The 25,544-nt window shown below is 38.6% G+C and overlaps 1 protein-coding gene and 1 pseudogene across 2 annotated transcripts in view; both read left to right on the forward strand.

Moving 5' to 3' along the window:
• The window catches only part of INTS4 (integrator complex subunit 4), a 113,212-nt gene that overhangs the window by 27,952 nt on the left and 59,716 nt on the right, over positions 1-25,544 (forward strand). Inside the window, exons 5-8 of the mRNA XM_082844524.1 lie at positions 18,585-18,770; positions 19,392-19,442; positions 23,816-23,904; positions 25,068-25,188. Coding sequence (XP_082700650.1) covers positions 18,585-18,770; positions 19,392-19,442; positions 23,816-23,904; positions 25,068-25,188 — 447 coding nt within the window. The remainder of the gene's footprint in view (positions 1-18,584; positions 18,771-19,391; positions 19,443-23,815; positions 23,905-25,067; positions 25,189-25,544) is intronic.
• Positions 22,073-22,849, forward strand: LOC309964687 (peptidyl-prolyl cis-trans isomerase A-like; annotated as a pseudogene). The gene has a single exon. The product of its transcript is annotated as a peptidyl-prolyl cis-trans isomerase A-like (transcript).

A 25,544-nucleotide genomic window follows, 5' to 3' on the forward strand; every position in this document is an offset into this window, starting at 1 on the left:
GTGCTTTGTGACCGCCTGGAGGGGTGGGATAGGGAGGGTGGGAGGGAGGGAGACGCAAGCGGGAAGAGATATGGGAATATATGTATATATATAACTGGTTAATTTTGTTGTGAAGCTGAAACTAACATACCATTGTAAAGCAATTATACTCCAATAAAGATGTTAAAAAAAAAAAAAGCTTAAGTGGAAAAAGCTAGGGATTATGTGTTTGAGAGAGTAAGTGTATCTCCCATGTGAGAGTGTATATATACCTGGGAGGTTTTGCTTGTGAGAGAGGTGTTGTACTCAGTGGATTGTTCTGCTAGAAGTAACAGTTTCTTAAATTTGTTTTGAATAAACCTTTTATTATAAAAATTTATTCTCATGGAACTTTGGAAAGATACTAAAAAGTATAAAGAAAGAACTACACTCAACCATTATAAAGGCAACCATTATTATTGGTCTTTTGATATATGCTTTCTGAATTTTTTTTCTGTATACAGATTGATTGCTTTTTTTTTCTTTTTTTGTGGTACGCGAGCCCCTCACTGTTGTGGCCTCTCCCGTCGCGGAGCGCAGGCTCCGTGGCCATGGCTCACGGGCCCAGCCGCTCCGCGGCATGTGGGATCCTCCCGGACCAGGGCACGAACCCGTGTCTCCTGCATTGGCAGGCAGACTGTCAACCACTGTGCCACCAGGGAAGCCCGATTGCTTTTCTTTTTACACATGTAGCTGTAATCATATTCTATGTTCAATTTTGCTTTTTCACTAACGTAACAAAAGTATTTTCCTTATATTGTAAATGTTTTATAAATATTTTTAATGGTTGCATGATATTTTGTCCAGTAATTAAACCATAGTTTGTCCTAACTATTCTCCTATTATTGGGCATTTATATTGTAGCCATTTTTTAAAATTGTAAATAATAGTACAGTGAATGTGATTAGTCTAAAGTATTTTCTGTATTTAGGGTTATTTCCTAAACACAGATTGTTACAGTAGAATTACTAGATGAAAGCATTTAGAGTTTTTTGTAAGGCTTTTGATACTTTTGCCAAATTGTTTTCCAGAGTATTCCAGTTTATATGCCCATCAACAGTATATGAGAGTGCCTAATTTCACCTGTTAGAATTTCTAACATTGGATATTAAACAAGAGATTAAGATTTAAACAAGAAATAAACCTGTTAATTTGGTAGGAGGAAAATGGAGTTTCATTTTTTTAAATTTCCTTTTTAAAAGATTACTAGTGAGACCTCATATTTGTTCTTCATTTGCCTCTCTTGAGAATGAGCTTTTCATGTTTTCCAGTTTCTCATATGGAGTTTTTGTGCATTTCTTCACCATTTGTAATAGGGTAAAAATTTGAACTACCTGGAAATGGCATATCTGTCACAAATTTTTGCAAATTCGCATAAATAAAGACTATGATTCATAGCTACAGTTACTGTTTCTATTGCCTAGTGCTATTTTGTCTGTGATTTTTGCCATACAGTGTGCCATACAGATATGATTCACATACAATAACATTCACTCTTTTGATAGAAATAATGCAAAGTATATTTTTCAACTACAATGGAATGAAATTGGATGAGTAACAGAAAAAAATTAGGAAAAGCACAAATATGTGGAAATTAAACAGCATACTCCTATTTAACCAATGGGTCAAAGAAGAAGTCAGTAGGGAAATTAGAAAATACTTCGAGATGAGTGAAAATGAAGACACAACATACCAAAACTGGGCTGCATCTAATGCAATGCCAAGAGGGAAATTTATAGCAATTAGTGTCTATAGTAAAAAAGAAGAAAGATCTCATACCAGTACCCTAACCTTCCACCTTAAGATGCTGTATAAAGAAGAGCACACTAAATATAAAGCATGCAGAAGGAAGCAAATACGAAAAACTAGAGGAGAAATTAATGAAATCAAGAGTAGAAAAACATTAGAGAAAAATCAGAGAACCAAAAGCTTGTTATTTGAAAAGATCAACAAAATTGATAAATCTTTAGTTTTGGAAAGGAGGAAAAGAAGGCTCAAATTACTAGTATCAGAAGTGAGAAGAGGCTATTTCCGCTGACCTGACAGAAAAGAAAAGGAGCGTGGGGGCTCAGTAGTTGTGGCACACGGGCTTAGTTGCCTGATGGCGTGTGGGATCTTAGTTCCCCGACCAGGGATTGAACCACATCCCCTGCATTGGAAGGTGGATTCTTAACCACTGGACCAGCAGGGAAGTCCTTTATCCTTATTATTTTTTTGAAGTTCATATTGTTCCTTTATATATTTTTAAAATGTAAGATGTGAATCTGCCATATTTTTTGTTTCACAGTAGGAAGAAAGTCATGCTTTTGGGTACTCTTAACGTTTCAAAATTCATCTCATTTTATCCTGTTAGTAATCCTTTGAGGTACATTGTACAGCTAGTCTTCATTTGAGAGATGATGAGATTTAGATTTGGCCAGGAAATTACTCAGTCTTTTCTTGTGTAGGGTTTGCACAACTGAAATTAGAGGTCTTCTGCTTTCTTTCCTATCTGTGAAGATTTTTCTAGAAGAATAAATATCTTGTCATTTTTGCTTATATGGTTTCCTTAGAGCCTAGTTTAATTCTTTGTTTTTCTGTTTCCATCTCACCTTCTCTTCCATTCTCTCTGTTTCTTTTCTGTTCCTTTAATTCTGTGGCAAAAGTATCAAAACATCAAGCTCTTAAGGCAAAAGATAGAAACATACAGCATTTTAACATTTATCAAATTTGATAACATTTAACAAAAGATAGAAACATACAGCATTTTAACATTTATCAAATTTGATAAACAGATATTATGTGTTGTTTGTTAGGAGAGGTTGTCTGTTAGAATCATTTCCATTGCTAAGTACACTGAATTTTTATCTGTGCTTAAAAACAATCCATATTAATGGGAATCCATATTGATGGGAATTGGCGGTCCAGTGGTTAGGACTTAGTGCTGTCAGTGACGTGGCCGGGGTTCAATCTCTGGTCGGGGCCCTAAAATCCCACAAGCTGTGCAGTGTGCCGCCTCCCTCCCCCTCCCAAAAAAGAAAAAAATATCCATATTGAAACTGAGTGAGTCAGTAAGGTATTCTTGTCTTATTTAACCTCAGTCTTAGATTTTCTTGATATATTTAATCATTGATTTTTTTTTCCTGTAGCAATAGTTTTAAACCGATTGGTTTAGCTTATTTTATTTTTGACGTGGATTGCTCTTATTATCAGGGATGTGGATTGCTTACTCACTCCATTAATAGAGAAATGATGGCACTTTAATGGCCTGGGTATAACACCAAAATAGCATCATCTGCAGAGCAGACACTAGGCAGCTATTAGTGATGATAGCCGTGATGTAAGTAGTGACATGTGGGGGAAGGACATCATAAAACTGTAATTGCTGCCCTGAGGGTGTGATTTAGACTTATGATCTCTTTTGGGCTAACATTCAGTGTGCAGTAATAGGCTGGTTATGAATCCGTGTTGCCTTGGTTACCTTAATAGGAACTAGAATGTTTTAATTTGTTTGAAAATCAAATAAAGTATTTGTAACAATTGCAGTAGTCTTCCAGGGGCTGGTGGTTCAGTTAACAGTTCAGTTATGACAAATGATGCTTCCATACTAAATAAAAATAGTTTAAAAAAAAAGAACAACTTTGCTGTATTAACTCTGACAGAGAGTCATTGTCAGCTTCATATCTGGAAATTTCTCTTAACTTCTCAGTTTCAGTGTGTTATTTTGTTGGATAATTTTGAGCCCTTACTATACATGACATTGTGATCACTTAAAAGTATATGTTTCACATTTCTGTAGCTTAAATAACTTGGAGGCATGAACTAACTCTGATCTAAAATGCTTGATTGAGACATTTTTATAAGGAGACAATACCTCTCTGAGAGCCCCACCCTCTGCACCTGAGCTTTCTCTCCAGGTTTCCTTTGTTCTCTCCTCTAAGTAAGCCTACCTGCCTAGTCTAACTTCACACAGAACATAGCTTCACACAGAAAGTTCAGGTCCCTTTAGTTCAGGAATTTCCCCTTAGAGCATTCTGATGTGAACCATTAACAGGTGCTTAGTACCTTTCCTGACAGACTGCCCTCTTATTAGACAGCTATCACTGGAAAGTTTATGCTTGTGTGTTCCAGATCAGCAGGGCTGTTTCATCCAGCTGGCCCACTTTTACCTCTGACCCTTCTCTGTTTTCTCTTTTTTGCCACTACCTGTCCTTCTTTTCCCCACCTGTTTCCCTTCTCTTCTTAAGCAGGTTGTTTTTTAAAAAGTACATGCCAGGGCTTTCCTGGTGGCACAGTGGTTGAGAGTCCGCCTGCCGATGCAGGGGACGCAGGTTCGTGCCCTGGTCCGGGAAGATCCCACATGCCGCGGAGCGGCTGGGTCCGTGAGCCATGGCCACTGAGCCTGCGCGTCCGGAGCCTGTGTTCTGCAATGGGAGAGGCCACAACAGTGGGAGGCCCACGTACCGCAAAAAAAAAAAAAAAAGTACATGCCAAAAGGGTAAGCTGTGACAAAGTGAGAGAGTGGCATGGACATATATACACTACCAAACGTAAAATAGATATATTGGGAAGCAGCCACATAGCACAGGGAGATCAGCTCGGTGCTTTTTGACCACCTAGAGGGGTGGGATAGGGAGGGTGGGAGGGAGGGAGACACAAGAGGGAAGAGATATGGGAACATATGTATATGTATAACTGATTCACTTTGTTATAAAGCAGAAACTAACACACCATTGTAAAGCAATTATACTCCAATAAAGATGTAAAAAAAAAAAGTACATACCAAGTGCCAGGCACTATGCTAGGCATTTGTACTTACTGAATGTCTATTATATCTGGGACACTATTAGCTGATTTTACATACAATAATTATTAAATGAATTCATTTTAATCCACTCACCATAAAACTTCATGGTAGGGGATATTATTCCTATTATTACAAAGTAAGGATTTCTCAAAACTTAAGGGGCTTAGTGAAGACCACATAGATACTAAGTGGCAGCTCCAACAATCAGACCTAGGTCTGGATCCAGTCTGTGTTCATTCCACTGTGTTTCTTTGCCTCTCAAACAAGAGGGGAAACAAGTTAGGAAATCCACTTTCTTTGCAAAGCCTCCTACACCTCCTCCAGGCATTCTCTGCACCGGTGTGGGTATGCGTCAGCTATACCTACCCCCTTTTTATGGTCTTAAAGTACACTTATTCTTATGAATAATATAATATTTTTCAAATGTTTATGAAACAGTATGGTTAGTTTATTCTTTTTTGTGTATATTTAAACTTTCTTTTTTTTTTTCGGTACGTGGGCCTCTCACTGTGGTGGCCTCTCCCGTTGCGGAGCACAGGCTCCGGACGCGCAGGCTCAGCGGCCATGGCTCACGGGCCCAGCCGCTCCGCGGAACGTGGGATCCTCCCGGACCGGGGCACAGACCTGCGTCCCCTGCATCAGCAGGCGGACTGTCAACCACTGCGCCACCAGGGAAGCCGTAAAGTTTCATTTTTCAAAACAATCTCTAACTTGGGAATTCTCTGGTGGTCCAGTGGTTAGGACTTGGTGCTTTCAGTGCCGAGGGCCCGGATTCAATCCCTGGTCAGGGAACTAAGATCCCCCAAGCCATGTGGTGTGGCCTTAAAAAAAAACAAAAACAAACTCTCAAACTTGAAGAAAAATTGCAAGCACAGTAATAAAGAACTTTCTTTCTTGTGAACCATTTTAGAGTAAGTTGCTAACATGGTGCCCCATTACTCTTCAATACTTCAGTTTGTGTTTCCTATAAACAAAGATACTCTCCTTCATAACCTCAATATGACTATCAAAATCAGGACACTAACATCAACATATTACCATTTAATCCTCAAACCTCATTCAAATTTCAGTATTTATTCCAATGTCCTTTATAGGAAAAGAATCCTGTTCAGAATCACATCTTGCATTGATTGTCAACATATCTCATCAGTCTTTTTCTTTTTTAAAAAAATTAATTAATTGATTTTTTTTGGCGGCGTTCGGTCTTTTATTCCCCAATACTGTATATTTATTTATCCATAAATTGTATATATTTATTTATTTTAAAATTTTATTTTATTTATTTTTGGTTGCATTGGGTCTTTTTTTTTTTTAACATCTTTATTGGAGTATAATTGCTTCACAACGGTGTTTTAGTTTCTGCTTTATAACAAAGTGAATCAGCTGTACATATACATGCATCCCCATATCTTCCTCCCTCTTGCGTCTCCCTCCCACCCCCGCATCCCACCCCTCCATCCCACCCCTCTAGGTGGTCACAGAGCACCGAGCTGATCTCCCTGTGCTATGCAGCTGCTTCCCACTAGCTATTTTACGTTTGGTAGTGTATATATGTCCATGCCACTCTCGCTTTGTCACAGCTTACCCTTCCCCCTCCCCATATCCTCAAGTCCATTCTCTAGTAGGTCTGTGTCTTTATTCCTGTCTTACCACTAGGTTCTTCATGACATTTTTTTTTCTTAAATTCCATATATATGTATTAGCATACGGTATTTGTCTTTCTCTTTCTGACTTACTTCACTGTGTATGACAGACTCTAGGTCCATCCACCTCATTACAAATAGCTCAATTTCGTTTCTTTTTAGGGCGGAGTAATATTCCATTGTATATATGTGCCACATCTTCTTTCTCCATTCATCTGATGATGGACACTTAGGTTGTTTCCATCTCCTGGCTATTGTAAATAGACCTGCAATGAACATTTGGTACATGACTCTTTCTGAATTATGGTTTTCTCAGGGTATATGCCCAGTAGTGGGATTGCTGGGTTGTATGGTAGTTCTATTTGTAGTTTTTTAAGGAACCTCCATACTGTTCTCCATAGTGACTGTAGCAATTCACATTCCCACCAGCAGTGCAAGAATGTTCCCTTGTCTCCACACCCTCTCCAGCATTTATTGTTACTAGAGTTTTTGATGATGGCCATTCTGACTGGTGTGAGATGATATGTCATTGTAGTTTTGATTTGCATTTCTCTAATGATTAACGATGTTGAGCATTCTTTCATGTGTTTGTTGGCAGTCTGTAGATCTTCTTTGGAGAAATGTCTATTTAGGTCTTCTGCCCATTTTTAGATTGGGTTGTTTGTTTTTTTGTTATTGAGCTGCATGAGCTGCTTGTAAATTTTGGAGATTAATCCTTTGTCAGTTGCTTCATTTGCAAATATTTTCTTCCATTCTGAGGGTTGTCTTTTGGTCTTGTTTATGGTTTCCTTTGCTGTGCAAAAGCTTTGAAGTTTCATTAGGTCCCATTTGTTTATTTTTGTTTTTATTTCCATTTCTCAAGGAGGTGGGTCTAAAAGGATCTTGCTGTGATTTATGTCATAGAGTGTTCTGCCTATGTTTTCCTCTAAGAGTTTGAGAGTGTCTGGCCTTACATTTCGTTCTTTAATCCATTTTGAGCTTATTTTTGTGTATGGTGTTAGGGAGTGATCTAATCTCATACTTTTATATGTAACTGTCCAGTTTTCCCAGCACCACCTATTGAAGAGTCTGTCCTTTCTCCACTGTACATTCCTGCCTCCTTTATCAACGATAAGGTGACCATATGTGTGTGGGTTTATCTCTGGGCTTTCTATCCTGTTCCATTGATCTAGCTTTCTGTTTTTGTGCCAGTACCATACTGTCTTGATTACTGTAGCTTTGTAGTATAGTCTGAAGTCAGGGAGCCTGATTCCTCCAGCTCCGTTTTTCATTCTCAAGATTGCTTTGGCTCTTTGGGGTCTTTTGTGTTTCCATACAAATTGTGAATTTTTTTGTTCTAGTTCTGTGAAAAATTCCATTGGTAGTTAGATAGGGATTGCATTGGATCTGTAGATTGCTTTGGGTAGTAGAGTCATTTTCACAATGTTGATTCTTCCAATCCAAGAACATGGTATATCTCTCCATCTATTTGTATCATCTTTAATTTCTTTCATCAGTGTCTTATAATTTTCTGCATACAGGTCTTTTGTCTCCTTAGGTAGGTTTATTCCTAGATATTTTATTCTTTTTGTTGCAGTGGTAAATGGAGTGTTTTCTTGATTTCACTTTCAGATTTTGCATCATTAGTGTATAGGCATGCCAGAGATTTCTGTGCATTAATTTTGTATCCTGCTACTTTACCAAATTCATTGATTAGCTCTAGTAGTTTTCTGGTAGCATCTTTAGGTTTTTCTATGTATAGTATCATGTCATCTGCAAACAGTGACAGCTTTACTTCTTCTTTTCCAATTTGGATTCCTTTTATTTCCTTTTGTTCTCTGATTGCTGTGGCTAAAACTTCCAAAACTATGTTGAATAAGAGTGGTGAGAGTGGGCAACCTTGTCTTGTTCCTGATCTTAGTGGAAATGCTTTCAGTTTTTCACCATTGAGGACGATGTTGGCTGTGGGTTTGTCATATATGGCCTTTGTTATGTTGAGGAAAGTTCCCTCTATGCCTACTTTCTGGAGGGTTTTTATCATAAATGGTGTTGAATTTTGTCAAAAGCTTTCTCTGCATCTATTGAGATGACCATATATTTTTTCTTTTTCAATTTGTTAATATGGTGTATCACATTGATTGATTTGTGTATATTGAAGAATCCTTGCATTCCTGGGATAGACCCCACTTGATCATGGTGTATGATCCTTTTAATGTGCTGTTGGATTCTGTTTGCTAGTATTTTGTTGAGGATTTTTGCATCTATGTTCATCAGTGATATTGACCTGTAGTTTTCTTTCTTTGTGACATCCTTGTCTGTTTTTGATATCAGGGTGATGGTGGCCTCATAGAATGAGTTTGGGAGGGTTCCTCCCTCTGCTATATTTTGGAAGAGTTTGAGAAGGATAGGTGTTAGCTCTTCTCTAAATGTTTGATAGAATTCGCTTGTGAAGCCATCTGGTCCTGGGCTTTTGTTTGTTGGAAGATTTTTAATCACAGTTTCAATTTCAGTGCTTGTGATTGGTCTGTTCATATTTTCTGTTTCTTCCTGATTCAGTCTTGGCAGGTTGTGCATTTCTAAGAATTTGTCTATTTCTTCCAGGTTGTCCATTTTATTGGCATAGAGTTGCTTATAGTAATCTCTCATGATCTTTTGTATTTCTCCAGTGTCAGTTGTTACTTCTCCTTTTTCATTTCTAATTCTATTGATTTGAGTCTTCTCCCTTTTTTTCTTGATGAGTCTGGCTAAAGGTTTATCAATTTTGTTTATCTTCTCAAAGAAGTAGCTTTTAGTTTTATTGATCTTTATTATTGTTTCCTTCATTTCCTTTTTATTTCTTTCTGATCTGATCTTTATGATTTCTTTCCTTCTGCTAACTTGGGGGATTTTTTGTTCTTCTTTCTCTAATTGCTTTAGGTGTAAGGTTAGGTTGTTTATTTGAGATATTGCTGGAAACTTCCCTCTTAGAATTCCTTTTGCTGCATCCCATAGGTTTTGGGTTGTTGTGTTTTCATTGTCATTTGTTTCTAGTTATTTTTTGATTTCCCTTTGATTTCTTCAGTGATCTCTTGGTTATTTAGTAGTGTATTGTTTAGCCTCCCTGTGTTTGTATTTTTTACAGTTTTTTTCCTGTAATTGATATCTAGTCTCATGGCGTTGTGGTTGGAAAAGATACTTGATATGACTTCAGTTTTCTTAAATTTACCAGGGCTTTATTTGTGACCCAGGATATGATCTATCCTGGAGAATGTTCCATGAGCATTTGCGAAGAAAGTGTATTGTGTTGTTTTTGGATGGAATGTCCTATAAATATCAGTTAAGTCCATCTTGTTTAATGTATCATTCAAAGCTTGTGTTTTCTTATTTATTTTCATTTTGGGTGATCTGTCCATTGGTGAAAGTGGGGTGTTAAAGTCCCCTATATGATTGTGTTACTGTCAATTTCCCTTTTTATGGCTGTTAACACTGCCTTATATACTGAGGTGCTCCTATGTTGGGTGCATATATATTTATAATTGTTATATCTTCTTCTTTGATTGATCCCTTGATCATTATGTAGTGTTTTTCTTTGTCTCTTGTAGTAGTCTTTATTTTAAAGTCTACTTTTCTGATATGAGAATTGCTACTCCAGCTTTCTTTTTATTTCCATTTGCATGGAATATATTTTTCTATCCCCTCACTTTCAGTGTGTATGTGTCCCTAGGTCTGAAGTGGGTCTCTTGTAGATAGCATATATACGGGTGTTGTTTTTGTATCCATTCAGCCAGTCTGTGTCTTTTGTTTGGAGCATTTAGGCCATTTACTTTTAAGGTAGTTATTGATATGTATGTTCCTATTACCATTTTCTTAATTGTTTTGGGTTTGTTATTGTAGGTTTTTTCTTTCTGTTGTGTTTCCTGCCTAGAGAAGTTCCTTTAGCATTTGTTGTAAAGCTGGTTTGGTAGTGCTGAATTCTCTTAGCTTTTGCTTGTCTGTGAAGGTTTTAATTTCTCTGTCGAATCTGAATGAGGTCCTTGCTGGGTAGAGTAATCTTGGTTGTAGATTTTTCCATTTCATCATTTTAAATATGTCCTGCTACTCCCTTCTGGCTTGTAGAGTTTCTGCTGAAAGATCAGCTGTTAACCTTATGGGGATTCCCTTGTATGTTATTTGTTGTTTTTCCCTTGCTGCTTTTAATATTTTTTCTTTGTCTGCATTGGGTCTTCATTGCTGTGCTCAGGCTTTCTTTAGTTGAGGCGAGCAGGGGCTATTCTTCTTTGCGGTGCGCGGGATTCTCATTGCAGTGGCTTCTCTTGTTGCAGAGCACTGCTCTAGGTGCGTGGGCTTCACTAGTTGTGTTGCATGGCCTTAGTTGCTCCGGGTCATGTGGGATCTTCCTGGACCAGGGCTCGAACCCATGTCCCCTGCATTGGCAGGCTGATTCTTACCCAGTGCGCCACCAGGGAAGCCCCAGTCTTTTTCAATTTGGAATAATTCTTCAGTCTTCACTTCATTTCATTAACTTGACACTTCTGAAAATTATAGGACAGTAATTTTGTAGAATATTCCTGAATTTGGGTTTGTCTGATATTTTCTCATAATTAGATTCAAGTTTTCCACCTTTGCCACGAATATCACAGACTTGATGCTGTTCTGTTCTCATTGTATCCTATTAGGCGGTACACCATTTTGATTTGTTCCCATTGGTGATGATGTTTACTTTGATCACTTGGTTAAGGTGTTGTCTGTCAGATTTCTTCACTATAAAGTTACTCTTTCTTTTTGAAATTAATAAGTATTTTGTGGCATGGTACTACTATTTTGAAACTATGTAAATTGTCCTCCAACTTTCAATTTATTTATTTATATCAGTTATGGACTCAGATTTCTTGTTTATTCAATGTTATAATCTATTACTGTCATTATTCATCTTGTTCAAGTTCCCTGATTTTGCCAGGTGGGAACCCCTTCAGCCTGGCTTCTGTGTCCTTTTGACTTTTCTCTTCAGTTACCCCTTTATCAGCTTGGGGGTTAGGGGCTCTGACACTTTGAATAGTCAGAAATTCACATTTAACTTATAGTTGACCCTCCATATATGCAGTTCCTCAGTATACCCACTTCCTTTGTATCCACAGTGCTACATCCACAATTCAACCATCCACGAACTGTGTAGTACTGTAGTATTTGCTATTGAAAAAAAACTGTGTATAAGTGGACCCACTCAGTTCAAACCATGTTGTTCAAGGGTCAACTGTATATTTTTTTTAATGCGTCATTTCTTTCTGGCACAATAAAATATTTCAGGCCCACCTTGTACTTTCTCTAGTCTACCCCTGGAATGAGCTTTTCTCCAAGAAGCCTGGTTCCTCTTAGTGGCGAAATGTATTTTGAAACCAAGTTCTGGGCACTAAGTGTGCTCGTTGCTGTTGAGGTGTTGCTACTCTTGGGCCCTCTCAGTGGAGAGAGCTAGCGGAGATACATACACATATATATATATTAGATATATATATTCTAATGTAATGTCTATATATATCATATACAAACATATATATCTGTATTTTTATTTCTATATCTGTATGTAAGGAAAATCATGTTCTCATCTCTCCTTGTAAGTCAAACCCAACACTATAGTGTTTACTTGACAGTGTTTTTCTAGTATTTGTAACTTCTTTCTTAGACAGTATTATCCTTAATATATTTACTTATTTGATGTATCTTCCTGTTCAGTTTTGTATATGTGTGAATGTGTGTATGTTACTTCCACAAAGTGTCAGTGGCCTGGTTTGCTAATCATAAGAATTGGGTGTTCCTGAAAAAACCATAATTCAAAAAGGGTCATGTATCACAATGTTCATTGCAGCTCTCTTTACAATAGCCAGGACACGGAAGCAACCTACGTGTCCATCAAGAGATGAATGGATAAAGAAGATGTGACACATATATACAATGGAATATTACTCAGCCATAAAAAGAAATGAACTTGAACTATTTGTAGTGAGGTGGATGCACCTAGAGTCTTTCATACAGAGTGAAGTCAGAAAGAGAAAAACAAATACCGTATGCTAACACATATATATGGAATCTAAAAAAAAAAAAAGGTTCTGAAGAACCTTGGGACAGGACAGGAATAAAGACGCAGATTTGGAGAAGGAACTTGAGGACAAGGCTGGGGGAAGGGTAAGCTGGGACAAAGTGAGAGAGTGGCATGGACTTATATATACTACCAAATATAAAATAGATAGCTAGTAGGAAGCAGCTGCATAGCACAGGGAGATCAGCTCAGTGCTTTGTGACCACCTTGAGGTGTGGGATAGGGAGGGTGGGAGGGAGATGCAAGAGGGAGGAGATATGGGGATATATGTATATGTATAGCTGATTCACTTTTTTATACAGTAGAAACCAACACACCATTGTAAAGCAATTGTATTCCAATAAAGATGATTAAAAGAAGGGGGTATTAATTTAGTATCACTGTGTTTATCAGGCAGTAATTAGAAACCCAGGCAGTTTGTCATGGCTGGAGAATAGTGATACTTGGGAGTAGCAATATAAATGTATGTAAAGAAAACAGGTATTGTAGAGCTTTTAAGTATTTAAGGTTCAAATGCCCAACTCTGAACATAGTAAGCAAAGTTTTAGAAATCATGACATTATTTATTTCTGAAGCTGGATAGGGAAAAGAGCTCTAGATGGAGTGTCAGGAGACTTGGATTCCAGTATCAACTGTTCCACTAAGTTATCTTTGTGTTATTAGACATATCACTTAATCATTATCATCCTATAAAATAGGGAATTGGTGAAGGCACAATGAGAGAGATGGATGATTACTGAGGGTACTTTCAGAGACTGTATGTCCCAGTGCTAGAGTGAGCAAGAGGGAAACTTGTGTGATTTCAATCAGTGATTTCATTTATGGGTAGAAAATCCTGGAAAATTTGAACTTGAAGGGAATATCCAAAGATACTGTTTTGTGAACTTGAAGGGAATATCTGAAGATACTCTTTTGTATTGACAATTTTACATGCAGTAATCTCATTATTTTAGATTATAGTAATAATAGCTAATAGTCATATTATGCTTTATAGTATATAAAGTTTTTTTTTGACATTTATATTCTTATTTGAGCCTTATGATACACCTGTAAGTTAGGTAAGGCAGATATTATTGTTCCTTCTTTATAAATGAGGAAAGTGAGACCCTAAGAGGTCCAGTTGCTTGATCAATGTTACATATATAGAGTCAGAGCTGAAATTTGAAGCTAGGTCTTTTTTTTTCAATCTATATATACTTTATAATATGGAAATTTTCAAATTTACTTATTCTTTCCAGTTTTTGGTGTAAATTTGACAATTATTTATGCTTTGTAATCTTTTTCATGTTTTTTCCTTCCACTTTTTGTTGTAATCTGCTGTAATATTTTTAAGGAAATCCCTGACATGTTATTTAAATTATAAATAGTTAAGTATGTCTCTAACTGATAATAACTGATATGTTTTTAATATAGCCATGATGCAGTTATTATCAGTTATTCCATATCATCTCATACCAGTTCATATTAAAATTTTTTTAATTGCAATAAATATCTTTTTGTAGTTGGTTTTGTTTTTTTTTTTTTTTGGATTAGCGTGTATTACCTTTGGATAGTCTCTTGAATTTCTTTTAATCAGTAACAGTGGCCTCTTTTGTTTTTCCTTTAATTGCCACAGATTTATTGAAGAAACTGGATCATTGGTCTTGTTTATGTCCTACATTCTGGATTTGATTGCTTCCTTTTGGTGTCATATATATGTTGACAGTGGGAACCCCTACAGATTGGCTTCTGTGTCCTTTTGATCTGGACTCAATTAGTCCTTGATATTTCCTTGCTTTTTGGCACAAGGTGTCCCAGGTTCTTCTTACATATTTCTTGCCCAGCCCTTAAATTAGTCATTTCATTAAAGTATTTTCAGTTCCTGTTATTGCATTGTGCAAATAGCCTATTTCAGTAGCAGTGGACTAGGATTGAGAGATAACTGAAAATTTGTTAAAAATGATGGTGAGAAGTGCCAAAATGAAAAAGATTGACAGTACTAAGGGTCGACAAAGATGTGGCATATTTGGAACATTTACATATCACTGGTGGGAGTGTAAATAAGTTCAATTAGTATAACCACTTTGGAATACTATTTGGCAGTCTCATCTTAAGCTGAACATATACATGTCCTGTGACCCAGCAATTTCACTTCTTACTGTATATTCAGCAGAAATGTGAACATGTATACCAAAAGCCACATTCAAGAATAAGCAGAGAGCATTATTTAGAACAGCCCCAAACTGGAAATAACCCAAATATCTGTCAGCAGTAGAAAGGATAAATGGATTATGGTGTGTACACAAATGGAATACTGTACTGTAGAGAATGAATAAACCATTGCTATAATGCCATACTATGGACGGTTCTCACCAACATAATATTAAGCAAAGGAAGCCAGACACTATTTGATTTTATAAAGTAGAAAACTAGACAAAATATATGTTAGAAGTCAAGATAATGGCTATTTTTTGTTGTTGAAGTATAGTTGATTTACAGTATTATATGTTTCAGGTGTACAACACAGTGATTTAGTATTTTTATAGGTTATACTGTATTTAAAATTATTATGAAATATTGGCTATAATCCTGTGCTGTACAATATATCCTTGTAGCTTACTTATTTTATACATAGTAGTTTGTACATCTTAATCCCCTACTCCTATTTTACTCCTCTTCCTCTTCCCACTGGTAACCACTAGTTTCCTCTCTATATCTGTGAGTCTGTTTCTGTTTTGTAATATTCATTTGTTTGTTTTATTTTTTTAGATTCCATTATAAGTGATAACACCCAGTATTTGTCTTTCTCTGTGTGGCTTATTTCACTAAGCATAATACCCTCCAGATCCATCTGTGTTGTTGCAAATGGCAAAATTTCATTTTTTTTATGGTTGAGTAGTATTCCATTATGTGTGTGTGTGTGTGTGTGTGTGTGTGTGTGTGTGTGTGTGTACACGTACACCACATCTTCTTTATCCATTTATCTGTTGATGGACACTTGGGTTGCTTCCATATCTTGGCTATTGTAAATAATGCTGCTGTAAACATTGGGTGCATGTATCTTTTCCAAGCAGTGTTTTTGTTTTCTTCAGATATATACCCAGGAGTGGAATTGCTGGATGATATGGTAGTTCTATTTTTAATTTTTTGAGGAACCCCATACTGTTTTCCATAGAGGCTGCACCAATTTTCATTCCCACCAACAGTGTATAAGCATTCCCCTTTATCCACATCTTTGCCAACATTTGTTATTTGTGTTCTTTTTAATGATTGCCATTCTGACAGGTGTTAGATGATGTCTCGTTGTAGTTTTGATTTGCATGTCTCTGATGATTAGCGATGTTGAGCATCTTTTCATGTGCCTCTTGGCCATTTGTATGTCTTTGGAAAAATGTTCAGGTCTTCTGCCTAATTTGTAATCAGGTTGTTTGGGTTTTTTTTGATATTGAGGTATATGAGCTGCCTATATGTTTGGAATATTAACCCCTTATTGGTCATGTAATTTGCAAATATTTTCTCCGATTCACTAGGTTGTCTTTTTTGTCAGTGGTTTCCTTTGCTGTGCAAAAGCTTTTAAGTTTAATTAGGTCCCATTTGTTTGTTTTTGCTTTTGTTCCCTTTGCCTTAGGAGAGAGACCCAAAAAAATATTTCTATGATTTATGTCAAAGAGTGTTCTGCCTATGTTTTCTTCTGGGAGTTTTATGGTTTCTAATCTTACATTTAGGTCTTTTTTTTTTGTTTGTTTTTGGCTGCGTTGGGTCTTAGTTGAGGCACACAGGATCTTCATTGTGGCATGCAGGCTCTTCATTGTGGTGTGCAGGCTTCTCCCTAGTTGTGGCGTGTGGGTTTTTCTCTCTCTAGTTGTGGCGTGTGGGCTCCAGAGCACGTGGGCTCTGTAGTTTGCAGCTCAAGGACTCTCTAGTTGAGGCACATGGGCTCAGTAGTTGTGGTGTTCGGGCTTAGTTGCCCTGCAGCATGTGGGATCTTAGTTCCCTGACCAGGGATTGAACCTGCGTCCCCTGCATTGGAAGGTGGATTCTTTACCACTAGACCACCAGGGAAGTCCCACAGTTAGGTCTTTAATCCATTTTGAGTTTACTTTTGTATATGGTATGAGAAAATGTTCTAATTCATACTTTTACATGTAGCTGTAAAGTTTCCCCAGCACCACTTATCAAAGGGACTGTCTTTTCCCCATTGTATATTCTTTCCTCCTTTGTTGTAGATTAATTGACCATAAGTGTGTGGGTTCATTTCTTGTCTCTCTCTTCTGTTCCATTGATCTGTGTGTCTGTCTTTTTAAAAATTTGTTTATTTATTTATTTTTGGCTGTGTTGGGTCTTTGTTGCTGCACACGGGCTTTCTCTAGTTGTGGCAAGTGGGGCTGCTCTTTGTTGTGGTGCGCGGGCTTCTCATTGCAGTGGCTTCTCTTGTTGCAGAGCATGGGCTCTAGGCACGTGGGCTTCAGTAGTTGTGGTACATGGGCTCAGTAGTTGTGGCTTGCGGGCTCTGGAGCGCAGGCTCAGTAGTTGTGGTGCATGGGCTTAGTTGCTCTGTGGCATGTGGGATATTCCCGGACCAGGGCTCAAACCTGTGTTCCCTGCATTGGCAGGCAGATTCTTAACCACTGAGCCACCAGGGAAGTCCTGTGTGTCTGTTTTTGTGCCATTAACATACTGTTTTGATCATGGTAGCTTTGTAGTATAGTCTAAAGGCAGGGAGCGTGATTCCTCCAGGTTTGTTCTTTTTTCTCAAGATTGCTTTGGTGATGCTGGCTTTTTATTTTATTTTATTTTTTAGGTGGAAGGAAGCAAATTTTATTATTAATAATAATTGTAAGAGTAACAATAGCTGCTAATGTTTATGGAAATCTCACAACACTGCAGATGCTTTGCATGCACTTAATTTAAATTAGTTTACTTTCGGTTCTCCTAAGAACCCCCCAAAGAAGGCCCTTTATAATCCATATTTAGTCTCTGTACTCTGTGCTCAACGTATAAAAGATTCTGAAAGAAGCACAGTCCTTTTTTTCTTTTTTTGGCTGCATTGGGTCTTCGTTGCTGCACATGGGCTTTCTCTAGTTGCGGCACATGGGCTTTCTCTAGTTGCGGCAAGCTCAGCTTAATCCCGCGTTGAGAAACGCGGGCTTTTCATTGAGGTGGCTTCTCTTGTTGTGGAGCACAGGCTCTAGGCATGTGGGCTATAGTAGTTGTGGTGCATGGGCTCAGTAGTTGTGGTGCATGGGCTTAGTTGCTCTGCACCATGTGGTATCTTCCTGGACTAGGGATTGAACCTGTGTCCCCTGCACTGGCAGGTGGATTTTTAACCACTGCACCACCAGGGAAGCCCAGGAGCACAGTCTTAAAGGAGATGGACTTGTGAAAACAAGACATTGCAGTACAATTTGATGCCTGAGAGGATACTACAGCAGCTCCCAAGAGGAAGGGCCTAGCTTCCTGCTGGGGAGGACGAAGCCTGATGGTGGCTATTTTTGATGGTGGTAGAGTAGTTACTGGGAGAGTTGGTCATCTTTTACTTCCTTATCTGGGTGCTTCTTACTGGTGTGTTTTTTGTGAAAATTCATTGAGCTGTACATTTAATATTTTTGCATATTTCTGTATGAATATTAAAAGTTTGAAAATTTATGAATTTTTCTTCTGTTTTTAGATTTGATAGTAAATAAAATGCAATTAAAGGGATCACTTTTAAAGTACCTAGTCTTTACAAGGCCAGGTGCTTGCTGTTGGGAGTATAATGTTGAATAAATGGGAGTCTTGTTTTCTAAGGACTCATGATTCTTTTTGGAAGACACATACTCAAAAAACATGAAGGGAATTCCTTGGCCGTCCAGTGGTTAGGATTAGGCACTTTCACTGCCAGCGCCTGGGTTCAATCCCTGGTTGGGGAACTAAGATCCCACAAGCCACACAGCATGGCCAAAAAAACAAAAAACAACAACAACAACAAACCCATGAGACTAGACAGACTAGTGAGAATGTAGTGTTTGAAGTCATTCCTAAAGTTGATTCAGTGCTTTTGTTTCTGTGTTTTTGTTTATTTTTAAGATACCTTAATCATGTCCTTTTGTTCTCTCTTTTCTTTTTGTAGCACCTGACAGATACCTCACATGGTGTAAGAAATAAGTGCCTGCAATTACTTGGTAACCTGGGTTCTTTGGAGAAAAGTGTCACAAAAGATGCAGAAGGCCTAGCTGTCAGAGACGTCCAGAAGATTATAGGGGATTACTTCAGTGACCAGGACCCACGTGTCAGAACAGCAGCTATAAAAGCCATGGTAAACGTGATGATGGAAACTAAATGGAGATACTTTTTTTTTTTTTAAGTTAATGGCTAATGCCACCTTGGATACATTCTGAATCCCCCCCAGGGTATACTTTATGCACACTTTCAGGAAGGTGTTGGTGGCATCACAGAACTCAGAGGCACACATTCCTTTACAACAGTTGCTTATCTTTGGGCTTCTTTGGTAGCTTTCACCTGCATTTCTGAAACATGGAAGGTACAACTTGTATCCCAGGTCCATGGGAGAGATGTTACTTGGTATTATAGTACAGTAGGTACAGGTTATACCTTTGTATTTCAGAAGTATAGGTGAAAGTTATGGGGGAGGGTTGCTCTTTAGGGGGAGATGGTGCTAACCATTTCTTCCTCAGCCTCCTTATCATTATTTCGTATTTTTTCTGATATCCCCTTGGGACAGTCCATGGGTTAGATTCATTAAGTGTTTGAGTGTTTCTACTGAAAAGTCCAGGTTTCTTATTTATATAGCACTGATTTTGGTCAGAGGGAACCATGTTAATGTGATATAATGGGGAAAAATATATGAGATTGTGGGGAGACATTGGAAATATTGATTTTTTTTTCAGAATACTTAAACTGTATCTTTATTATCTAGTTGCAGCTCCATGAAAGAGGACTGAAATTATACCAAACAATTTATACTCAGGTACCTTAAATGATTGCTGTCTAGAAGAGGAGGGAGGTGGAGAAATCGTGAAACTGGGAGGGTGGCACGCTGGTGGTCGGAATTTGAAAACACAGAGCTTCAGCTGGCTAACAGTGGCAGTGTTGTGATGAATGTGCAGTTGTATCCAAAACATACATTCTAAGACGAGAATGGGGAATATGTAATGAATAGCACTAGTGCATGTGAGGAGGACATTTGGGAGGATTTAGGTAGCTCAGTATGAATGCCAGAGTATACAAAGAGAAGTGTAGTGTTCAGAGTAAGGAGAGTGGTAGTCTTGTTGATCTCTGTTTGGTTGACTGAAATTGACTTCAAACCTGAAGTCAATTCAGGGCACCACACTTGAGAAACTGGAGTATTTCTGGAGGAGGATGACCAAGACCATGGGATCGTATGAAAAGATATCACATGATTGTTATAGCATTGGTAAGGAAAAGCACAATGAAATTATAGTATCATTAGGAGAAGCTGACCGAGTGCCTAACCAAAAGCCCTTACATTTATTCTTGTAGAATAATTGGATGTATCTAGAGACAAGAAATCTAAATCCACGCTCAGAGACCAGTTTTTGTTAGCGTACTGAGAGTGGTTTTAGCTTTTAGAGGAAGAGGATAATTAGCCAAACCCCTATGACTGATGCGTAAACCAAGTACGTTCTTTTACGAATGAAGTAGAATGAGTTCAGAATGGTTATGTTGGTGTGGCCTATAGGAAAACTGTGTGGGAAACCAAATAATTAAAGGAAACTTGTAGAGTAAGGACTCAAAGGAAAAAGAGTTAGTCCGATGATTCAGATGTTTAGTGACATAAGACTGTGTCAGTTGGTTAGGCAAGCAGTGCTGTGGACCTCAAGGGAGTGAGGATGGAATGATGGGGGAGGATTTGAGATATGAGGTAGAATTAGTTACTATAATGAGTTCATTTTGATTATCTTGAGTTTGAAGGGTTGATGGGATACTTATGAGGAGAATTCCAGGTCTGGAACTCAGGAAAGATCAGAGCTGGAGGTGGATATTTGGAGCCATCAATATCTAGGGGTCATGGGGATACCCAGGGAGAGTAAGAAGGTTGGAAGTGATGAGGATGGAGCCAGGGGTGAGGTCCAACGTTTAAGAAAGGAGCCCTAGAATGGAACTGAGGAGCAGCTTGATGGAGGAGGAGGAAGAATATATTCCAGAAAAGGCAAGAGGGCATTCTCACAGTCAGCAGTGTCAAATGCTGGTGAAAGGTCATTTAGGATAGCACTGAAATCTGGTCATGGGACTTAGCAACAAAGTGGTCACTAGTGAGTTTAAAGAGAGCAATTTCAGTAGAGTGCTGGGACTGGGGGAAGCCAGATCAGGGTCTTTTGAGGTGAGGCATTTAAAGTCTATTGACTATGACTATACTTTAAAGAAACTTGACTATGATAGGAAAGTGGGGTAGAAGTTGGTAGAAGGGGGCATAGGATTAAGGGTTGTTGTTGTTTTTTTCCCTGTATTTTAAAGACAGTTGCTAAGTATGTTTATATGTTGAAGGGAGAGCTGGTGTTATGATAGAAGAGACAAAGGGGAATAAATGCTGGAGTAAGTTCCTTGAGGCAGAAAATCAGATTCATGAGCTGATTCATCCAACAAATGTTAGTGAGTACCTAATGCTGGCTATATAATGCCAAGCATGTTATAATAGATAGGACCCATGCCCTTCACATTGTCATAGGTAAGACAGGCAATTAACAAGTAAGCAAACACAGTTATAGCATATGAGTACTGCTGTGAGGTAAATCAATAGGATGCTATCATAGAGAATCACAAAGAGGATCTATTTTGGAGGATGGTAAGGGATGGTCATGTGAGGAAGTGGTGGGATCCATAGCAAAAGTAGAAGGATTAGGAACTAGAAAGGACCCTTTTCCCTCAGATATTGAGAAAACAAGGGGTGGGAGAATACAGGAATAAATGAATTTATAACTGGTGTGGAGTAGTTGAGTGGGTTTGTGCCTGAGAACCTTGATTTTTCTCAGATAAACAGGTCGCCTTATAGCTGGTAGTAGTATAGAAGTCCCGAGGAAAAGGTTAAGAAAAGCTGCCTTGGGGCTTCCCTGGTGGCGCAGTGGATAAGAATCTGCCTGCCAATGCAGGAGACACGGGTTCGAGCCTTGGTCCAGGAAGATCCCACATGCCGTGGAGCAACTAAGGCTGTGTGCCACAACTACTGAGCCTGCACTCTAGAGCCCTTGAGCCACAACTACTGTTGTGAGCCTCAACAAGAGAAGCCACTGCAATGAGAAGCCTGCGCACTGCAACGAAGAGTAGACCCTGCTCGCCACAGCTAGAGAAAGCCCGCATGAAGCAACGAAGATCCAACACAGCCAAAAAAAAAAAAGGCTCATTAGCCACCTTTCTGAAAAAAAGAAAAGCTGCCTTGGGAAATGCAAGTGGAAAGCAGGAGTGTAAAAGATTTCAGAGTAGGACTAATAAGGTTTGAGATCATGAATCACCAGTCCCCTAGAGAGTGAGGTCTTTGCCAGTGCTCTGCTGCCCTTGTGAAGACTAGAGAAAGTCTTAGGTTTGTGGAGCAGCTGTAGCAGAAATCCTGAGGGGGTTGTGTATGATGATGCAGACAATGCTGTCAAGAGACTGAAGTGGCTTTGCAGACGCCGCCACATCGGAACTTCCCGCGCTGCCCAACCATGGTCAACCCTACCGTGTTCTTTGACATTGCCGTCAATGGCGAGCCCTTGGGCCGCGTCTCCTTCGAGCTGTTTGCAGACAAATTTCCAAAGACAGCAGAAAACTTCTGTGCTCTGAGCACTGGGGAGAAAGGCTTTGGTTATAAATGTTCCTGCTTTCACAGAATAATTCCGGGATTTATGTGCCAGGGTGGTGACTTCACATGCCATAATGGCACTGGTGGCGAGTCCATTTAAGGGGAGAAATTTGATGATGAGAATTTCCTCCTGAAGCATACGGGTCCTGGCATCTTGTCCATGGCAAATGCTGGCCCCAACACAAACGGTTCCCAGTTTTTCATCTGCACTGCCAAGACTGAGTGGTTGGATGGCAAGCATGTGGTCTTTGGCAAGGTGAAAGAGGGCATGAATATTGTGGAAGCCATGGAGCGCTTTGGTTCCAGGAATGGCAAGACCAGCAAGAAGATCACCATTGCTGACTGTGGACAAATCTAATAATAAATTTGACTTGTGTTTTATCTTAACCACCAGACCATTCCTTCTGTAGCTCAGGAGAGCACCCCTTCATCCCCATCTGCTCAAAATATACTGTAATCTTTGTGCTCTCATTGCACTTCTTTGGGTTCCATATTTTCCTTATTCCCCTCCAAGTTTAGCTGAATTGCAAAGTTAAGTTTATGGTTATGAAATAAAAACTAAACAACAACAACAAAAAGAGACTGAAGTAAGGACGGGTATAGAGCAAGGAAAAGGTGGTTTATTTGGAAAGAAAGGACAGAATTAAAGCAGTGGTTCTCAACCAAGGTGATTTTGCCCTCCAGGGCACATTTGGCAACGTCTGGAGGTATTTTTGACTATTTCAGTTGCTGGGGAGAGGAAAAAGGTGCAGTGCTACAACTACCTAGTGGGTAGAGGCCAGGGATGCTGCTAAATATCTTATATTGCACAGGACAGCCCCTCACAACGAAGAATTATCTAGTCCAAAATGTCAATAATAGCAAGGTTGAGAGACCCTGCTTAAACGGATAGGTAACTTAACTGGGATGAAGAGCAGGTGTGATGGGTTAAGTCATGGCGATGGAAGAGCTGGTAGAGTAGCATATATGGTCAAAGCATGGAATATAAGATTTTAAAATTTCAGAAACCGTTTTCTGGGTGTTGTTGAAGTCTAGGGTGTAGCTATGACTGTGGGTGGAGTAGGGATATTCCATTTCAGACTAAAGTAAAAAAGGAAAATTTGGCCTCTTTTTGGCAGCTTAACGTTAAAATTGTACATTTATTTAGAGTGCTTGAATTTTCAGATGGACTGTCAGTCAGAAATTTGTGCTCTAGTTTTACAGATAGGGAAAAAACTCATCTTTGGTGTTTGAGCCTGTCAGGGTAGCACTGTGGGCTCCCAGCAAGCTTTGCTATGATTGATGCTATTCTAGATGGCTTTTGTGCTATCTATCAATCTGTGGTTCTCCTTTCAGACATGGGGTGGGAGGGTACACAGAACACAGGCAGAGCAGCTGGCAGAGGCCAAGAATTCTTTGTTGGGCAAAGGTTCAAGAAGTTAAAATCACCCATATGTGTTTTGATTGGTATCCTTATCCAACCACCGTATCTTCATTTTGAAAATAGTTTGAACATCACCTGGGAGGACACAGAACTAACAGACTTTTGGAATCCTTGTTTGCAGGCTTGTAAATTGCTCTCTGATGACTATGAACAAGTGCGCAGTGCTGCAGTCCAGCTTATCTGGGTTGTCAGTCAGCTCTATCCTGAAAGGTCAGTGTGGGTGTAAGCCAGCTTTTGTTCATTGCTAAGCCATTTTTCTCTCCTCCCACCATGCAGAAAGCCCACCTCCAGAAAAGGAATGTTGGTTAGATTTTTGGAAGGCAGTATGGAATAGGGGAAAAGCATGGACCCTGAAAATCAGGATGCTTGGTCCTTGTTTTTCAGCTCTGCCTTGAACTTTCTGTGTATGCTGGGAAAGCCACTTCGCCTCTCTGGGTCCCAACCTCCTCAACTATAGATGAAGAGATTGGATGGTCTTTCTCAAATGCTCTCCACTCCACCTCTGCCCAACCCTTAAAAAAAGTCTTTGAAATGGTTTGGGGCACATTTTAGTAAATACAAATGCCAGCTAAAGATACCAGGTGAATTTGAGAATAATGATCCCTTATGTAGTGTTTTCCTGGTTAAAAATATTTTCATAGGGAATTCCCTGGTGGTCCAGTGGTTAGGACTTGGTGCTTTCTCTGCTGAGGGCCTGGGTTCAATCCCTGGTCGGGGAACTATGATTGCACGAGCTGTGTGGTGCGGCCAAAAATAAAAAATTTTTTTTCACAGTAATTAAATAATTTATCTCACAGTGATTCTTTGAGGTGGAGAGACAGGTATTATTTATTCTGTTTTATAGAACTCCTTTTATAGGAAAAAGAAGTGTTTTTTCCTCTTCATTAAACTACCTACTGAAATTGAAAAACAAGAATGAGTTAATAAAGCTATAGACACCACCCCCCATAGACACCACCCCCCACCCCCTGCAAAAAAAAAGACTAGCTGGAAATTGTCTTTTCATTTAGGACCAGATTTGCAAGTATGTTTTATATTGGTTTATTCTGAGACTTGCTATATTGACAGCAATGCAATTTATAAGAGAGAATAAACTTAAAGATAACTCTGTGGTAGCTGTTTTTGGTATCTCATAAATCTTTGAATCTTCAGTGTTAAACACTTTTTACTCAAGACACAAATTTGCATTGCAACTAAAAATAAACAAATCCCAGACTGATTTGGTTACTCTGAAATGTATTTCATCATTATAGGATGAATTTTTCAATTATCATTTCTATTTGTGCTGATTTTCATTGGTCATTCTCAGTTTACTGAACCTGCAATTTTAGGCTCATGTTTTGTCACTTGTGGTTTCTTTTCTTTTAATTTAGCATTGTCCCAATCCCTTCTTCTAATGAAGAAATTCGCTTAGTTGATGATGCGTTTGGAAAAATTTGTCACATGGTCAGTGATAGCTCCTGGGTGGTTCGAGTTCAAGCTTCAAAGCTATTGGTAAGTTACATCTTCTTTAATGAGCATATTACCTGTTACACTTGTAAAACATTTTGAGAAACTAGATAGAGACAGGTGTAATGCGCTTTTATAAACCTTAGTATTTCTTAAAATAGAAAGAAATTGTTCACTTTCCAATAGAGAAGTAGTCTTTAAGAACTAGAAAGAATTTTAAAGATAATCCTATTTAATCTTGTTAGCATATTAGACAACCAAAGTCTAGAGAAAAAGAAACATAATAATAAAAATAATTGTTACCGTTACTAAGCACCCGGTATGGCCTAGATACTTTGCTATGAGGCCGCTTAATTATCTCATTTATTCTTTTTTTTATTGGAGTATAATTGCTTTATTAT

The sequence above is a fragment of the Leucopleurus acutus genome (genome assembly GCF_964270905.1).
Source record: "Leucopleurus acutus genome assembly, chromosome: 8".
NCBI lineage: Eukaryota > Metazoa > Chordata > Mammalia > Artiodactyla > Delphinidae > Leucopleurus > Leucopleurus acutus.